Below are 16,775 nucleotides of genomic sequence, written 5' to 3'. Positions count from 1 at the left end.
TTCGCTATATTTAATAAAAACAAACAATCAAAAAGATGTGTCGTCCCGAAAAAAAAGAAAAGAAAGAACAAAAAAAAGATGTGTTCATAGGACAAAGACAGCATTGGCCAACCCAAAGCATCCCAACAGAAGAAATAAAACCCAACGCACCCCTGCGGATAATGATCTTCCCCAAACAATAACAAAGACTATCCTAAACTCGACTCTCAAGCACCACAAGCCACCAGCACAAGCCCGTCTATGCAAACTTTGTTACTATTGCTGCTTGCACTCCACAGGGCGCTCGCCTTGCTGACCTTCTGCACGTTGCACATTACCCCTTTTCTGCATTTGGCCAACGTAATTCAAACAATAACTTACTAATCCCGTGTGAAGCTTGCTTGAAAAATCTTAAAATTAAAACGAAAACAAGGGAACTAGAATGGTTAAATCATCGTGCTTTAGATGCAGCAGATGGCTGCAAAAATCCAGTTGAATTTTGAAAACATATATTAGCAGGCCGGACAGCTTAAAATTGTATAAAATTCTAGCAAACATATTGAAAGATACTGCAGATTCAAAATATTATATCCTAATTAAAAAGATTTATATCTACATATACCTTTTTCGTGCCCTTGTCCTCCTCTTCCTCGTCATCATCCTCATCCTCTTCGTCTTCATCATCATCATCATCATATAACTCATCGTCTTCGTCGTCATCATCTGAATCGTCAAACCCATCCCCATGAACAGCCTCTCCAGTGAACCATGATGTTGCATGAGGAATGATTTTGTCTCGAATTGTTGAACTACACAAGGCACCAATATTAACATGTCATTCCAATAACAATAGATACAAGATACCAACTCACCAAATTCTCAACACACCCAATCCGTAATACAATTTTATTGTTTCGCCGTAGTGTACTGCCTTTCAAAAGGTCTCAAAAAATACACTGTATGTGCATTAGAGAATCGAAGCACAAGAAATCATTAACGTACCCAATGTCATAATCCTGTTCCATCTGAGCTTGGAGTTCTTCCGCCTGCCACCGTAAACATCCAAGAAAGTAAGAAACTTGCTTATAGAATCATCAAACATGTCACGAAAGAAGTCAAACTTACAGACTCTTCATCAAGATCCTCGTCCTCCTTAGGGACCTCAGGAGGGCTAAAGAAGTTAAAGAAGCTTGCACAATCTTCAGTTTTGGTCACGGGTTTCGCATTCTTCGATCCCTTTCTTGGCTTCTTCTTCAAAAGCTTCTGTGTCAAGCTTTTACCAGGATACCATTCGATCTCAGTCCTGCACGGCACTCCAACTTAAGAACACGAGGACAAAGGGGAAAAATCAGTAAAACAGGCGTGATGTATTATTGTCATGAGAATTACCCAATAGCCTTCTCCAAAATAGGTTCGTTCTCGTCGACCATGTGATATGTTTTTGTCAGGATGGAATTTTTGAAATATGGATTAGTATCAAAGAAGAACTCCAGCTTGAATCCTTTTGGATCATCCATCCTAGACCACTTGATATCTTTGAGATACTTGAGTGCCCCTTCATCGCGCTCGGTAATCTATTCCAGCAAACAGCTGATCATATTGACATATTTCCAAACTTAATTAAAAAAATGAGCATAGAAAAATGGCTTATGGAATCACCCACCTCCTCAGAAAGTACGTCATTAGTCTTCATTGCAGTAAGCCAAAAGTCAGGCACTCCTTTGTCTACATCAAAAGACATAATCCAACATCAAACTCAAATGTAGTGCATGAAAGTCAAGAAAGCCATTAAAGATTTGACATCTGATAGGTACCTTCGACGTCCTCGTCTCCTTCTTGGTCCATTGCAGCTTCATTTGTCACTCCTTCAACTTCAGTTATACCATTAACAATCTCATATCTCTGCAATCAACCGTCACATTAACCAGAAAGACATTACATCATCCTTGCATATAACAGCACATTTAAAGCCAATTCAGAAACCTCGATTAAGGCTAAATTTCAAATACAAGGATCTCTTAACTATAAGACATCATACTCAAAGTAATTAGAGATGCCTTTTGAAATTTTTTACCTTAGTGTAGAGAGGTCCATAAAGCTTCTGGTATTTTGCTTCCAATGCAGCTTTCTCCTCAAAAAATTTTGTTTCAATCTCATCATGTTGGCTCTGGAAAATATGGATGTGTTAGGGATACTACGGAGCTCCGTAATAATTGAGCACAAAATCACTTCAACTGATTCTCTAGTTTGTTCTCAAAGAAATTGTATGTCACTTATCTGAATCTTAGGTTATACTTATCCATCAAGTTGTAAGGATTGGTACAGAAATTTCAGAATAATACTTATGGAAGGTGAAATTTAAGGGCAGACCAACCTGTATCTCCCTCAGAACCTGAACACGCTTCCTGACGATGGGTGACAAAGTTTCCAAGACGTCGGTCTGCTGTCCAGCCATGCTCTGAATCTTATCCTGCACATGACACCAAAAATAAGTAAACTGAACAAAATATAGCAGCCGAAGTACAAAAGGCATACCACAGTAAAAAGTGAATAGAACTTTTAAAGACACCCAGGAAAAACACCATCTGTTCAAATATTTTCGGTTTCAAGAGCTTAAGTTCAATTCATTCACAATCCAAACCAAATGAAGCCTTTATAAGAACTTGTGTTTATTTTCGCTACCGAAACTTGAACTTTATTAATATGATCATCAATTCATCATCATCAGAACAACAAAAAGAGATTCTATTGAGAAAAAAAAAATGTAAAACTTGCATAGGATACTTGCCTTGAGAGCATTCACAAGGCCATCACGATCCTCTGCACTCGGAGCTGCAGAAGAAAATCAAACAAACTGTTCAAATTCAAGGTAAACATTCACAATTTCACCACAAAACTCAATTCAAATGCTTTCAATTAGTTCCCAAATCACATTCCAATTTCCCAATGGGATTACAAAATCGAATAAAGCATTAGGGTTTTAGCTTCACCAAACAGAATTCAAAATTCAAGCAAACAATTTCCCAGTACATAGAAAATAGGGTTTAACAGTGAGATAAAGGATTACCGCCGGCGGCGGCGGGGAGGGAGGAGTCGAGCTCGGCCATGTCAAAGTTATCCTCGTTGCTGCTCATTGTTTGAAAGAGGTGTTTGGGAGCCGAGAAAATGCAAAACCCTAGAGAAAAAGAGAGGGAAAGTGGACGGGAAAAAGGGAGGGAGATGGCGAAGGTGAGGCGCGTGAGGGTAACGGACCAATGGGGTAGAGGCGTCAGTTGGTTTGAAAAAGCCACGACAAAACTCAAACACAGAAACTAAACCGAAGCCAAATCACTGTGATTATCTGCTAATCAGTGATTAGTGAGGAGGAAGAAGGAAGGGTTAGGCCTAATTTATAGTGGTGGGGAGATAAGATTTGCATCAATCTAAATTGGTAAATGATAATGGGGATAATTGGTATGGTAATTACCAATTGAAGTCGAAATGCATCGAACATGAATTTTGAATTACAGTTAAACAAAATAGCGCGGTAAATATACGTGCGGTGAAGTTATTTGGAATTGTCCAATGTCTAAAACGACAATTTGAAATTATTGTTTTGTATTGAGAAACATTTTGTTTTAAAAAATACGCGTCTTTACTATTACGTAACGGTAACATCACGTGACATGCCGTTATTATGTTTCAGTAAATGAAAATTATAAGACGTAAAATTATTAATATTCAACTTCAAATTTAGAATTTTAAGGAATTTAGAACACCACGTGGAATGCCAACGGGATTTTGCTTGTCAAACAAAATAACATATTTCATTTATGCATAGGATTATAAAAGAAAAATGAGGTGTTACTGTCCAAAAAAGTCATTTCTCGCCTAAAGTTGGAATTTTATCATAAATGATGGATTCATTAGATTGTATTTTACAAAAGTAATAACATATTTCGTACTTAGTATTACGGTTTAGTAGTATTTTTCTTCACTTATAAGTGAGGTTTTAGATTCGATTCTCATCAAAGACGAATTTGAACCACATTATTACTAATTTATTGTGAGGCTTAGTCCACTCCTCCCCCTTTAATGTCGATGATATTATTTGTTCAAAAAAACAAAAGTAATAACATATTCCATCTATGCATGGGATTTTTTATCTAATCTGTGCAGATGATTTTAAGAGAAAATGAGTTGTTTTTCTAAAAAAAGTCAATTCCTTAGCCTAAAGTTAGAAAATATTTTCTCACACATGATAAATTATATTTCTCAGAATAATATGGTAATCTTCGTTTATTAGGTATGCTAGTGAATACCTAAATACCAGTTAAAGTCTATTTTTTTTATTGATGTGATTGAGAATTGGAAATTTACATGTTAAAAAGATTATTTGGTGCTCTCATATCTCAAAAGTTGATGCTTTAAACTTTTTAGATAATTTAGATTGACGTAACTTTAATTTGACATGCTGTTTTAGGTCTACAATACATAGATTCGAAGAGAACAAGAAGATTTACAGAACATTCTCTTGTTCTCAAAAGGGCATGCTTTCACCGTTTACGGAACCTTAACATCCCGCGACATGTCAGTGTTGTGTTTCAAACACACCAAAGTATCATGTGTAGAATGATTAATATCAACTGTAGTCGAACACATTTAAAAAAATTTGGTGAACTCAAAATACCAGGTGAAATGCCAATGCAATTTGTCTGTCAAATATAATACTTCATCATGTATGAAAAATGCTTGAGAGACCAAGGAGTCCAATCATCAACCGCCTCATCCTGTGGTCTGCAAAAGATAGTCTCGCTGCACGCCCTTAATCATTGAAAACAAAATAAAGATGAACAAACCAGTTGCCAAATGTGTAAGATACGATTTCTCTTCAGCAAAAATAGAACGACAAAACGGTTCGGTTCAAATTACACACATCGCTAATTACTTCTCTAAAAGTGACTATATCAAGTACTGTGCCTAGTGCTTCAATTTCGGTTTCAATGCTTCAATGACCGCTGAAAAGTCCTCGTCGCTGAGGCCGTGTGATTTTGCGACCTTGTATAGTTCATTTGCAGCTGCTGCAATCGGCGTAGATTGGGAAACAGATTCTGCTAATCCCAGAGCAAGCCTCATGTCCTGAAACCATTCGGGAACTTGTACGATCAGGTCAAGGTGTTATATAGTTCAACTGTGTAGGGCAATAAAGGCGTCTTAACAAACCTTCTGTTGATGCTTCAAGGGAAATGCGGTAGGATAGACGGATTGAATCATTGATGGGCCTTTCATTGAGTACATTGGTGCACTAATGGCTCCCTGTGAGACGACCTGCAATACCAAAGGAATGCAAAGATTTCAGATTTCTTTGGGACTTTTTTTCCCCTTTCTGGGACTTACAAACAAGTTTAGCACTGAGAAAAGGATGAAGAACAAACAGCTTCCAAGGGCTCTACTCAAAGAAACCTAAATGAAAACATAACTAAAAGAAAAAACATAGAGAAAGAACAGCATCTGTCATAAAGCTTCTCCAATCAATCCTCCATTCTAGGCAAGAAATCTGCATCTCAAATTCTCGATCACAAATCACTATGCATTGAAGAACCGAAATCATTTTTGTCTTGACTAAATTTCTCGTCCCAACTGAGATTCATTGAGATAATGTCAGTGTCAATCATTAAGAACATGAAATGTTTTTGCTTAAACGCTGTCACCATTAGTCCATTCCCAGATAGAAGAATCATACACCACACAAGTCATAGCCATATACTGTAGAAACTGGTATGTTGTGTGGTTCATCGAATGCCTTAATAACCTCGGTTCCTTTCCCAACAGAATTTGAGCTTTTGAACCCAGTTATTTCAATACAAGGCACAGAAATGAATAGGTGAAATTGGAATAAATGTTTGTGTCCTCCCAAGTTTGTGGGTAGAATACTAGAATTTGTTAACCATAACATCACCTAAACTAACAAAGAAAGCAAAAATCTTGAAGACATTAAAAAAAAAACCTTGTATCGCAGAAACTACAAAACCCATTATTTGAATGAAATAAAAGCTATGGGACGGAGATGTAAATACAGAGATATTTATATGATTAAAATCTGGTTTAAGATAGGGCTTATTGTGGAGAATACCTCAACTAATACTTTCGGGTCCAGCCCTATTTTCTCAGTGAGAAGCAAGCCCTCAGAAAAGGATGCCATCATACTGAAAATTGTAGAAACTATTAAAGAACACATAATCTGGATAGCAATCAATAACAAGCACAAACTAAAAGGAATTAACTGGAATGAAACGCTGCATGACCTTCCCATAATCATGTTGACAACAAGTTTCATAGCAGCACCATTTCCGACCTCCCCAAGGTAAAATCTTGACTGGATGGAAGTGTAACGTAAGCATAGAATAGAGACAAGTAACTGGATGGCTATATGACTAGGTTGAGAAGAGCCAATACCTTCCCCATGATATCCAAAAGGGATGCTACTGTTTCATACAGAGATTTGTCACCTGAAAGATCAGCTTTTTCAGTTTCTCAGAGGTTCCCTTCGTATGTCACAAAATGGGAACAAGCATAAATGGTACCGAGAAATGCATTAATGAAAACAAGAAGATTGCATGCCTGCAGTAAGAAATATTAATTGCCCATCTTCAGCTGGCTTTTTTGAACCTGAAACTGGTGCCTACAGGAAAAGAGCCAATATTGGATTAAACATGCTTGAAATGAAATAAAGAAATTGTATAGATGCCTTGCATATATATATAAGAAATTAACTAACAAAAGCAGCTTGCCTCTAAAAACGATGCCCCAGTAGCTTTGATATTTCCGCCAATCAATTTAGAAGTTGCAACATCAACAGTTGAAACATCCACATACCTGCAGATGACCGTATAAAGTTACATAAACGCAGTTGACCAGCTTTGGAATAACATATTTGAAAAACCAAAGGTATTTTGTGAAAGGTGAACTGAGAACTTGTGAATGCCTAAATAAAAAATTTTAAATCATAGAACATGTATATTGTTCATTGTGCCAAAAGCAGCAAATTTGCAATTGTGAAAATGCTTAAGTTAAAGGGATGCAGTTAAATATTACCCTTTTCCTGAACTCATTCCATTGGCAGCTCCATGCTTCCCCAAAGCAACAGCAACCTGTGTTAAAACAGTGATAAGTTCCTCCAGCTGCGGTAGCAGAGTAAGCAAGAACAAGCATAAATGAAAACATACGCACAGCACTTTCGGGGTCGGCAAGCATGGCAAATGTGACATCACAAGATGCAGCCACTTCCTCAGGAGAGGGTTTATATCTGCATAACCTTTCTGGTTAACGAGATGCTCTGAACTGACCACTAGTGGCCTTTGACAGGTTTACATAAATAAAATAATGAAAACTACGAACACACAGCTAATGTAAATAAAATCTGAAAGAGAAACGCAATTTTGTTGTGGGTGAATTCTACACAACTAGTGAAGACAATAATGCATTGAATGAGATGGTGTGAAGCTGAAGATCTCAACAATGCCATTCAAATATTTTCAAGGTTTAAATTTAATCCCTCAATACTCAAGGGTATTCGAAAAGATGTTAGCACAAAGCAATACTTATCCCATATCCAGTAATTAGGTACTTACTTTGCACCTAAGCTGATAAGCGGATCACATTTGCTTTTGGTCCTATTCCAAACAGTCACATCACACCTACAAAATGCCAAACAGTTAATACGGGATTGGACTCGAGGGGATAAAGTTCGAATCCAACATATCACAAATTAATAGTTAAATGTTTTGTGCACAAGAATTCTAGTACACAAAACTTTTTTTCCAGAATATAGTTAAAAATGAGTGTAGCATCAACACATGCAAAAATGAGTGTAGCGGAAAGTTGGGAGGTCAAGCATCAACACGTGCCAAAAAAACGAGTGTAGCAGAGATGAGAATGCTTCGTTGGTGTGGGCACACGAGAAAGGGCAGGATTAAGAACGAGGCCCGAGGTAAGGTAGGAGTGGTCACAATTGAAGATAAGATGAAAGAAAATCGGTTAAGGTGGTTTGGACATGTGAAACGAAGACCTATAGATGTTCCAGTTAGAAAATGCAATTATGAGACAGAAGTTCGGGGTAGGGTAGAAGAAGACCTAGGAAGACTTGGACAAAGACTTTTAAGAAAAGATGGAGTACTTGGAACTAATGGAAGACTTGGTGCAAAACTAAGAGCAGAGGCATTCTAGGATTCATTTAGCCGACACTACTTAGTAAGATAAGGCTTTGTTGTTGTTGTATAGTTAAATGATGAATCACACAATCTTAAAGAAGACTGTATCTTAACCATCCAAGCATGAGTGAATGAGCATCATGAATGTTGAAAATCCATACCCAGATTTTATGAGGTTCTGTGCCATTGGAGAACCCATAATTCCGAGGCCTAGGAACCCCACGCGTGCTGGCAACTCATCTGCTTTAATTATTAATAAAAATACAAATAGTACTAATACATCAGAGATTCTGCAAAATTCAGTGTGATTATAAATAGTGAACACCATATCTCCCACTCCCACAACCCCATTTGCACGTTCAATATAACTGCAGATTTACAATTATTAATGAAGAAAATTTAGTTACTGCAATATTTTGTCTAACCCTCAGTGTGATTATAAATCAACTGTGAAAAAATCAATCTTTGCAGCTCTGAAAGTTAGAAACACAAAATCTCCCACAACCCATTTGCATCCTCAGTTTAATTGTTAATTTACGCTTCTTAATTTAACAAAAAAAGCAGTAATTATTGGGAAAATTTTGAGGATTACCCAGTAAAAAGATATAAAAACAGATGAACAAATTACCTTTGGATGAAGCATTGGATGCTTGAGAAGAGAAAGCCTTGAAAGAGAGAGAGTGTGGCTTTGCAGGGAATGATTTTGTAAGGCGGGTTGGAATGTGAAGGCAAAAGCTCGAGCACACTGCCATGGCGGTTGAAGATAAACGGGAACAGTTGGTGGTCTTTACCAACAAGGACATGGCCCCAACAGCTAATTTATATACTATGGTCTGTCAGTTTGTGGGAAAAAGCTCGCATTTCTATGCTCAGTATCTCCTGCCGCCTGGTTGTTTGGATAAACAGAGAGACGCAGGCACACACTGAATTTTCTCTCTCTCTCGTTAATACGGTACTGAATTTGATTTGTATGCATCAGTTAATTGTATATATTCTCCTAAGTAGTATAATTTGCGCACATTCTTCTTGCCATTATGCACACATCTGTTTATTTTTATTCATTGGTTATCATGACTTATTCAATCTAAAGATCGAAAATAAATAAGAATCTGCATTAAGGAAAAGAAAAAAAAACGGAAATCAATTCTTTGTGTTTTAGTTTTTATCAAAGGACATGACATTTACAAAGATATTTTCACAATGAGTCATAGCACACCTAATATCAAACTCATAGCAAATATATATCACCCTTGAATCAAAGTAATCGTTCAAAAATAAGATCTCTGAGAAAATGATGACAACTATCGTTGAGCAAAAGACTAGTTGGTCAATTTCTTATTCTTTAGGCTAGATAGGAGATATAAACTTACAATTACGAGATAATAAAAACCGAAAAACTGTTATTGGCACTTCATAAAAGTTATCTCATACAAAGCTGATCACATGACAAGTGACCATTTGCCACAGTAGTGTAAAGGATATGAACCATTGCATGACGACGTGGGTTCAAATTTCATCGATGGCTAATCTAACACCTAATCAAAATCTTTTTTCTGACAAAAACAAAAAAACTAATCACATGACTAGCAAATAAAATAAAAGGTTGAAAACTAAATGTGACTTTCAACAGAGAGCCTAAATCTTGAACATGTTAGTTCTTGTGTACACTTGACATTCTCCCAACCCTAGGCTCAAGAAAAGGGAAACCACACATAACACAGACCAACACCATATATTTCTATTGTACAAAGATCCCTTAAAACTACAAACTGGTAAGACATTTCAATCAAAATCAACCCTGGAATTAAACAGTCAGACGTAAATAAACTCTAGCATTTCTATTTGACTCGCAAAAACTCCATCTGCACACTAATTTTCTTTACAGAGTGTGCAACCATTTATAAAACCTCCTACCGGAGACCCGTTAATGCTGCCTAAGTTGTCATTTGCTTCCTCTTCGAAATGAATCATTCTCGTAGGTACGACAGTTCTAACAAATACTGAAATACGTGAATTTTTCACAGTTACAGCCAATTGTGACGTTCCAATAGTCGGTGGACGCGGATTACAAAAGTGTGAAGTTCGTAAAAATTCCTCACTTTTGATATGGATGATATCTTCCAGTTGAAGAACCACCACTCTTATCATTTCCATCACTCCTATCATATCCTCCACTAGAACCATAACTGCCACCGCCCCTACTACCACCACGGCCACCACGACCAGCAGCACCACTTCCATACCCCTTACTACCTGCATAGGCAGTATTGCCACCATAACCAGCAGGCATGCCATAACCACTGGCTGGATATCCAGCATTGCCATACATGGGCCCACCGTACCCAAATCCATATCCATATCCACCATAATTTCCACCATAGCCCCCATAGAAACCTGCATAGCCTCCAGCATAATTTCCACCGTAATTGTTGTAGGCACCATAAGGGCCATACCCACCCCCACCAAATCCCCTGCCCATTTTTCCGTTGTGCCGACTTCCAGAATTATATGCACCATAACCAGCTGCAGCACCACTTAAGCTACCATATGACCTGGCAGAGCTGCCACTGAAATCGCCACCACCCCTTTTAGGTTCAGCCTTCTTAATCTCTACCTACATTGAACATTAAGGTGAAGAGATCAGAAAGTCTCATCCGAAATCCGTACATGAAAAAATAAACAAATCATTTTTTTTTCAGTTGTACCTGTTTGCCTCCAAGTTCATGTACTTTTCCATCAGAAAATATCTTGTCAAGAGCATCTTCATTCTCAAAAGTGACAAACCCAAATCCTCTAGACCTTCCGGTTTTATGATCTAGCATAATCTGGTGCTCAACAATGGTGCCATATGCAGAGAAATATTCCCCCAACTCATCTGCAATGTTTACCATAATGTCAAAAATGAAAACAATAAACAATTTCATTACAATCATAATAAACATATATAGTAGTCTCGACTATACCATCGGTCAAAGACGTTGGTATTCCACCAACAAAAATCTTCTTTCTTTTCGATGCCCCCTTAAACCCTATATCCTCCCTGGGGACTGTCCTCTTCACCTCTACCTGGTACAAGAATATTTTTTCACCAATCGAGGAGCTGAGTTAGACAAAACTATCCAACAATCCATTTCAATTTTCGGGAAAACGATGGCATTATACTATTAGGCACTAGATATTTACCACTCTGCCATCTATGACATGTTCTACTTCCAATACTGAATCAATAACCATTGGATCAGAAAATGTCACAAAACCAAATCCCCTTGGCTTCCCAGTATGTTTGTCGATCATTATAACAGAATCAACTATTTCTCCATACTTGCTGAAGTAATTAGAAAAGTTCTCTGAAAGGAAAATCATCAAACGCTGAGTTAAACTAGTCATGAAGGAACAACCATGTCTCTCCTTTATCTAGTAATGGTGAGGATACATGGGGAACTGATACTATTGATAAAAGAAAGAGATGTTTAACAAGGACATCGAAATGGCATCAGGACCATAAAATTAGTAAAATAGTCTTATCATTTACCTGACGTGCAACATGTTCTATGATGTACTTTAGCAAAAAGCCAGACGTACGTGAGTAAGTAACAAACACATACTAATGGAAATCATAGCAGACAACGACACTTCCCAATAGCATTTAATAGAAACTTATGAAACGAAAACTATTTCATATGTTCTAATCCAGGAGAAATTTCAGAAAACTCCAGCAATGAAGTTTTGGGAAGTTCAAATCCTTCTTGCTTGGGCGCCCAGTCTTTCCACCACCCCCTAAAAAACAAACCCAAAATTCCTCCCTCCTCCATCACAACCCCAACATTTAGCCACTGAAGTAAGCTGTCCAAAGTCCCAACAGGACTCATAGCATGGATAGTTTTACCCAACCGCCACCTTAATTTCTAACAGTGCATACAGAATTACACCAGCCAGCCATACTCAATAAAGAAAAACAACTAATCTAGTGGAAATTATGCACAGAAGAGCGCCGACATCTAAAATATAAGATGAAAAGTTACGCAACATTGCCCAGCCATGTGAGGGTTCCAAATTCTTCGATATCTCAAACTCAAAAATTCAATTTCACTTTAAATAGCAAAAGCTTACACAAAAAATGGCCCGATCACCAATCGGATTACAAGAAAGATGTACAATCCATGACCTCAACATGACCCAAGATGTAAAACTATGTTCTTTTCAAATTTCAAGTAAATTCAATGCACCACTAAAATTGAAAGCTTAACCAAAATACCTTCAGTAGTCTCCCAAGAAACGCCTCCTACAAATAGTTTTCTACCACATAACAAAACAAACCCAAATGTTACTATCTTATTCTAATCTCAATCATATCCACAAAAGTCAAAATTTCTGAGAAAGATCAAATCTTTAACTTGAAAGCTCAAAACCTAACTAACCCCGCAGCTGAATCGCGATGACTGAACGAATCCCTAAACTCATTGCCTTCATTATCTAAGTTATGGTTCGATTGTTGCTCCCGCTGCTGCTCAAATTCTTCAAATTCCTGCTCTGGCGGTTGCTCAAATTCTTCGTTTCCATTGTACGCGATTTGGTCGTCGTCGAAACGACTGCGTTCGGGGTAATCTTCCATTGGGTCTGAGGCCCTAATTTCTTCTCCGCCAATTTGACCTGCAAAGGAATCAGTTTGAGGGCGACTAAACCCTAGCTTAGCTTGCAATTACGCCATTGTGGAAGCTCAAATTCTGAGAGAAATAGTTGATGAAACCCTAAAATTAGGGATTTCAGTTAATTACCTTAATAGCTAGGGTTTGTGAGAGCGAGAATTGGATTTTTGTGGTTGCAGAGAACCCTAGCGCGAAAAACGGCGCCGTGGAAGAGAACCGGGCGTCAATTTTAAATTTCAATTTTGCACTTTCACGTACTTGTATTGAAAGCCTTGGCGACACAATGTGGGCGGCGCACCGCGCAACACAAAAGGTTCAGTACCTCCTGCTACGACGTCGTTGGCATGTTTTTTTTATTTTAACAAAAACTAGCACAGATGAAATTTATCTTTAACGAAAATCATACATAATACATTTTACTTACAACATCGTTGACAGGCCTTTTTTTTTTTTTCTTTATCTCAACTAAACTATCAAAATGATCTTTTCTCAAGTAATTAATATTTTGGGGGTGGTCATTGTGATATTTTGGATACGTTGTGTCCCTCAAATTGCAACCAAACTAGTTATGATTAAGCAGTGTGGTTTGGTTCAGTTTAACTTTAAACTAAAATTATTGTGGAAAGCAACCACAACCGAACAATTTATGAGATTCGACTTGAGCTCAATGCTTCTTTCTATTAACTTAGCCCATTTGTAGTAAAAAATCACATCATTAGGGCTAGGTTCAGTTCAGTTTGGTTTGGTTTTTTTCAGTTTTCGATTTTTTAAACCCACCCCTACATATTATGTTCTACGGTACAAACTCATATCATTCTCATGTTCTGTAGTGACCTAAAAAATATACAAAATTTTCAAAAAAAATTTCCCCTATTGTTCAATGTGACTGGAAAGGTAGTGTGGCGCAATGAAGTTAAGTTGTAATATGTCATACTAAAGAAATTTAGGTGGCAATATGTTACAAAATAGTTATCACAAGACATGTGTGGCTTTTTGCAACGAAATTTCTAAACGCTTTTGACAATAAATGATTGTCACAAAAATTTACTTTAAGTGATAACATCATGAAGACAAAAGTTTTAAGTGGTTAAATTGTCATATGGTTACTTTAAGAAACCAGAATCATTTTGGAAATTATTTTAAGGGTTTTCCATTGGTTTCATATTTTGCCACATGACGCTCACCAAGGTTCACTTTCTTTATCTAAAACTAGGATGATGATGTCACGCCCTCAGATTGAGTGACGAGCTTCCACTTAGTACTACAGTATAATGATATTTCTCGTTATATTTGTAAGTGAGAGATCTTAGGTTGCTTCTTGCCAAAGGTAAATTTGAACCACATTATTGCTAGCCCATCTTGAAGCTTAACCTAACCTCCTCCCCTTTAGTGTAAATAATATCGTTTGTATAAAAAATAAAAAAAAAACTGGGTTTGATTTTAAATTTGCAAAATTCAACCATAAAAGGAACATTAACTCCAGCCAATATGAGGAAAAGATAGACAAAACATTCCGTATATCATGGTACATATGCTACATTTGGAAACTGTAAAACCAACTACCCATCTTTCTCACATTCAAAACTTGCTTGTGTCAATCATCTACTCTTCTTCATCATCATCTTCGACAAATTCCTCCTCGTCTTCTGTTTCCTCTAGCTCGTCTTCTTTCATGTCCTCCTCACCAACAATGAAGCCTCCGAGCGTTTCATCATCTTCATCTTCCATTCCCTCTTCATCCGCACCAGGAGTCTTCTTGTGCGCAGAACATTTACCCCTCTTTGCATCCTTCTGAGGTTTGCTACGCGCCTTTGATCTTGTAGAATATTTTGGTGTATTTACCTTTCTTAGTTTTGCAACAGCCTCTTCATCAGCTTCACTCTCCCCTGTCCACTCGTCATCCTCATTTTCTTTGTCTTTTCCCCTCTTTCTCCGCGCACCCCTCCTCTCCGTCCTCTCAAATCCATCATCATCGTCACCTTCTTTTCCAGGTTCCTCGAGGAACCAGTTCCACTTCTTTACATCACGGATCATTTGCTTTGGATAGTGATCAAACTCGTGCCCCATTACAACAAAACCAAACTCTGCAATCACAAAACAGTGTGACATCATCATAACAAAGCATAATTGGCATTTCGGCCTACCATACGCATAGAGACGAAAAAACGACAAGAAATGTGCACTATCATATATACTGCCGCAAATCTCTGCCTTCGCTTCTATGAAACAAATAAAGTTAGACGAATGTACTCAATCTGGTCTGCAGCATGTAATGTATTAAAGAATTGCGACCTTTTCGTGCTAACATCAATAACCTTTGTACAACAGATTGGCAACCTTGAGTTCACGCTTTCTGTTCATAGCAATTCTTGTATTCTTAAATTCCAAACCCACCACGGTAATCTCTCAAACATTCAATGGCCTAGGAAGTATAAGTAGCATCAAATTCTGCACAACTTTGTGACCTCAAATTTTTCATTACCGTTCTGTGCCTTGCAGCTAATCAAACCCAAAACACCAACCACAACCCTTTTCATAATTTCTACAAATTGTGTATTTTACACCAAGCATTCTCAAAACAATACCAATTCAGAAGATTCAAATTTCATTTTCCTCTAATTTCTCAGCAAACAACAGTAAATTCAGTCATACAATCGCTCTCACAACAAAAATTAAGGATAACTAGCAAGTAAAAACCACCCTAAACATTCAAGACATCATTTTTTTTCCCTTCAATTCATCAATTTTCTCAGCAAACAAACAAGATTTAAGCTACAGAAAGCCAAACCTTTAACAGGATCAATGCCGGAAACATCGAGACTCTCCAATTCAGACCCACTTCCCGAACCCTCAGCCAACTCAAGCTCACTCTCCAAAACCCTATTCTCTCTCTCATCTACCCCAACCTTTCCCACTCTAAACCAAACGGGTTTCTTCCCAGACACACAGAACCAATCACCGGCCGCCACGTCACCCTTCTCCGACCTCCTGAAAACCCTAACTTCTCCATCTTTTTCGCTCCGGATCCATATGGGATTCTTTCCCAGAACCTCAAACGAAACGCAGGGCTTTGTCTGGTTATTCTCAGAAACGAAAGAGACGTGACGGCGAGACACCGTTCGGTCGTCGGTGGTGTACGCATTTCCTCGTCCAAACACAGCCTTCTGACCCTTCTCTAGTATAACTGATGTACGGTCTCCGACTACGATTTCCATGGCCATGGACAACCAAACGTCCTACTTCCAACTTCGCTTTGGCTTTGTCTAGTAGTTCGTCTACACGTGCTATGCACGTGGGTATTAAAGTTTTTTTTTTTTTTTTTTGGGGTCGAATCATGGGTATCATTAAAGCTAATTATTAAGTCTTGATCCAGGAAAAAAAAAAAAAAAATCTAATTATTGAGTAATTTAGTCTTAATTTCTAAACTAAAATTTTCAATGCAAATGATGTGAATGTTGATGATTGAATTATTACTTAAATATTGATAATGTGCATATGCATGGGTAAAAAGAAATTATGTACTTGGGAGCCATGCATAAATATCTTTTGGGTGGAATTTTTACATTACGTACCTATTTGGGGTTAGTTTTTATGAATTTTGAGATATGAGAATTATGTTGTACTCTGATTCAGGTTGAAGTTTTTGTAAACCGCCCGTAATTCAAGTTCAAACTACAAATGTTTTTTTTTTTTTTTTTTTTTTTTTTGTGTTCACAGGTAGTTTATGTGACTATGCTCACTTAACTTCAGTCTATATAATAGGTAGCTATGTACAGTCCAAGTACAAAAAATTAAAAAGGCAAAACAACGTGGGCATAGTTGATGAGTTAAAATTAAAGAGAAATTATCTTTTTAAGATTAAGAGTAACACTGGAATGAAAAGAATGACACCGTCATTGGATTTAATTAACAAATAATTAAATTGAACTAGTCCCAAAACTGGGACATAAAATTGAACTCA

At 37.4% G+C, this 16,775-nt stretch overlaps 4 protein-coding genes across 6 annotated transcripts; all 4 read right to left on the bottom strand.

Annotated features, from left to right (window-relative positions):
* On the bottom strand, positions 1-3,316 carry LOC137740823 (nucleosome assembly protein 1;1). Of its 2 annotated transcripts, XM_068480629.1 has the most exons (11): positions 3,047-3,316; positions 2,768-2,811; positions 2,354-2,449; positions 2,054-2,146; positions 1,794-1,881; positions 1,643-1,704; positions 1,369-1,553; positions 1,105-1,282; positions 982-1,025; positions 602-788; positions 1-324 (listed from the first exon to the last, which is right to left on the bottom strand). In XM_068480629.1, the coding sequence occupies exons 1-11, from the start codon at positions 3,111-3,113 to the stop codon at positions 256-258; spliced, it is 1,113 nt and encodes a 370-aa protein (XP_068336730.1). In that variant the 5' UTR covers positions 3,114-3,316; the 3' UTR covers positions 1-255. The 2 variants fall into 2 exon arrangements, with proteins under 2 accessions (XP_068336730.1, XP_068336731.1); XM_068480630.1 differs by lacking the exons at positions 2,768-2,811; positions 3,047-3,316 and adding an exon at positions 2,562-2,634.
* Positions 3,317-4,763: 1,447 nt separating this feature from the next.
* On the bottom strand, positions 4,764-9,140 carry LOC137739877 (glyoxylate/succinic semialdehyde reductase 2, chloroplastic). The gene is made up of 12 exons (XM_068479607.1): positions 8,797-9,140; positions 8,330-8,408; positions 7,590-7,655; positions 7,189-7,264; positions 7,054-7,109; positions 6,750-6,834; positions 6,580-6,640; positions 6,415-6,467; positions 6,264-6,334; positions 6,092-6,164; positions 5,182-5,286; positions 4,764-5,097 (listed from the first exon to the last, which is right to left on the bottom strand). The coding sequence occupies exons 1-12, from the start codon at positions 8,969-8,971 to the stop codon at positions 4,939-4,941; spliced, it is 1,059 nt and encodes a 352-aa protein (XP_068335708.1). The 5' UTR covers positions 8,972-9,140; the 3' UTR covers positions 4,764-4,938.
* Positions 9,141-9,903: 763 nt separating this feature from the next.
* LOC137739663 (uncharacterized) lies at positions 9,904-13,088 on the bottom strand. 2 transcript variants are annotated; one of them, XM_068479317.1, is made up of 7 exons: positions 12,944-13,088; positions 12,587-12,818; positions 12,424-12,464; positions 11,352-11,515; positions 11,132-11,234; positions 10,874-11,043; positions 9,904-10,782 (listed from the first exon to the last, which is right to left on the bottom strand). In XM_068479317.1, the coding sequence occupies exons 2-7, from the start codon at positions 12,778-12,780 to the stop codon at positions 10,264-10,266; spliced, it is 1,191 nt and encodes a 396-aa protein (XP_068335418.1). In that variant the 5' UTR covers positions 12,781-12,818; positions 12,944-13,088; the 3' UTR covers positions 9,904-10,263. The 2 variants fall into 2 exon arrangements, with proteins under 2 accessions (XP_068335418.1, XP_068335419.1); XM_068479318.1 differs by lacking the exon at positions 12,944-13,088 and having other exon boundaries at positions 12,587-12,937.
* A 1,159-nt stretch (positions 13,089-14,247) lies between these two features.
* Positions 14,248-16,034, bottom strand: LOC137741123 (uncharacterized). Its single transcript, XM_068480925.1, has 2 exons — positions 15,603-16,034; positions 14,248-14,898 (listed from the first exon to the last, which is right to left on the bottom strand). Exons 1-2 carry the CDS (start codon positions 16,027-16,029, stop codon positions 14,417-14,419), a joined length of 909 nt encoding a protein of 302 aa, XP_068337026.1. The 5' UTR covers positions 16,030-16,034; the 3' UTR covers positions 14,248-14,416.
* Between the last annotated feature and the right edge of the window lie 741 nt (positions 16,035-16,775).

The sequence above is a fragment of the Pyrus communis genome, chromosome 7 (assembly GCF_963583255.1).
Source record: "Pyrus communis chromosome 7, drPyrComm1.1, whole genome shotgun sequence".
NCBI lineage: Eukaryota > Viridiplantae > Streptophyta > Magnoliopsida > Rosales > Rosaceae > Pyrus > Pyrus communis.
This window is presented reverse-complemented; position numbering and strand designations above follow the sequence as displayed.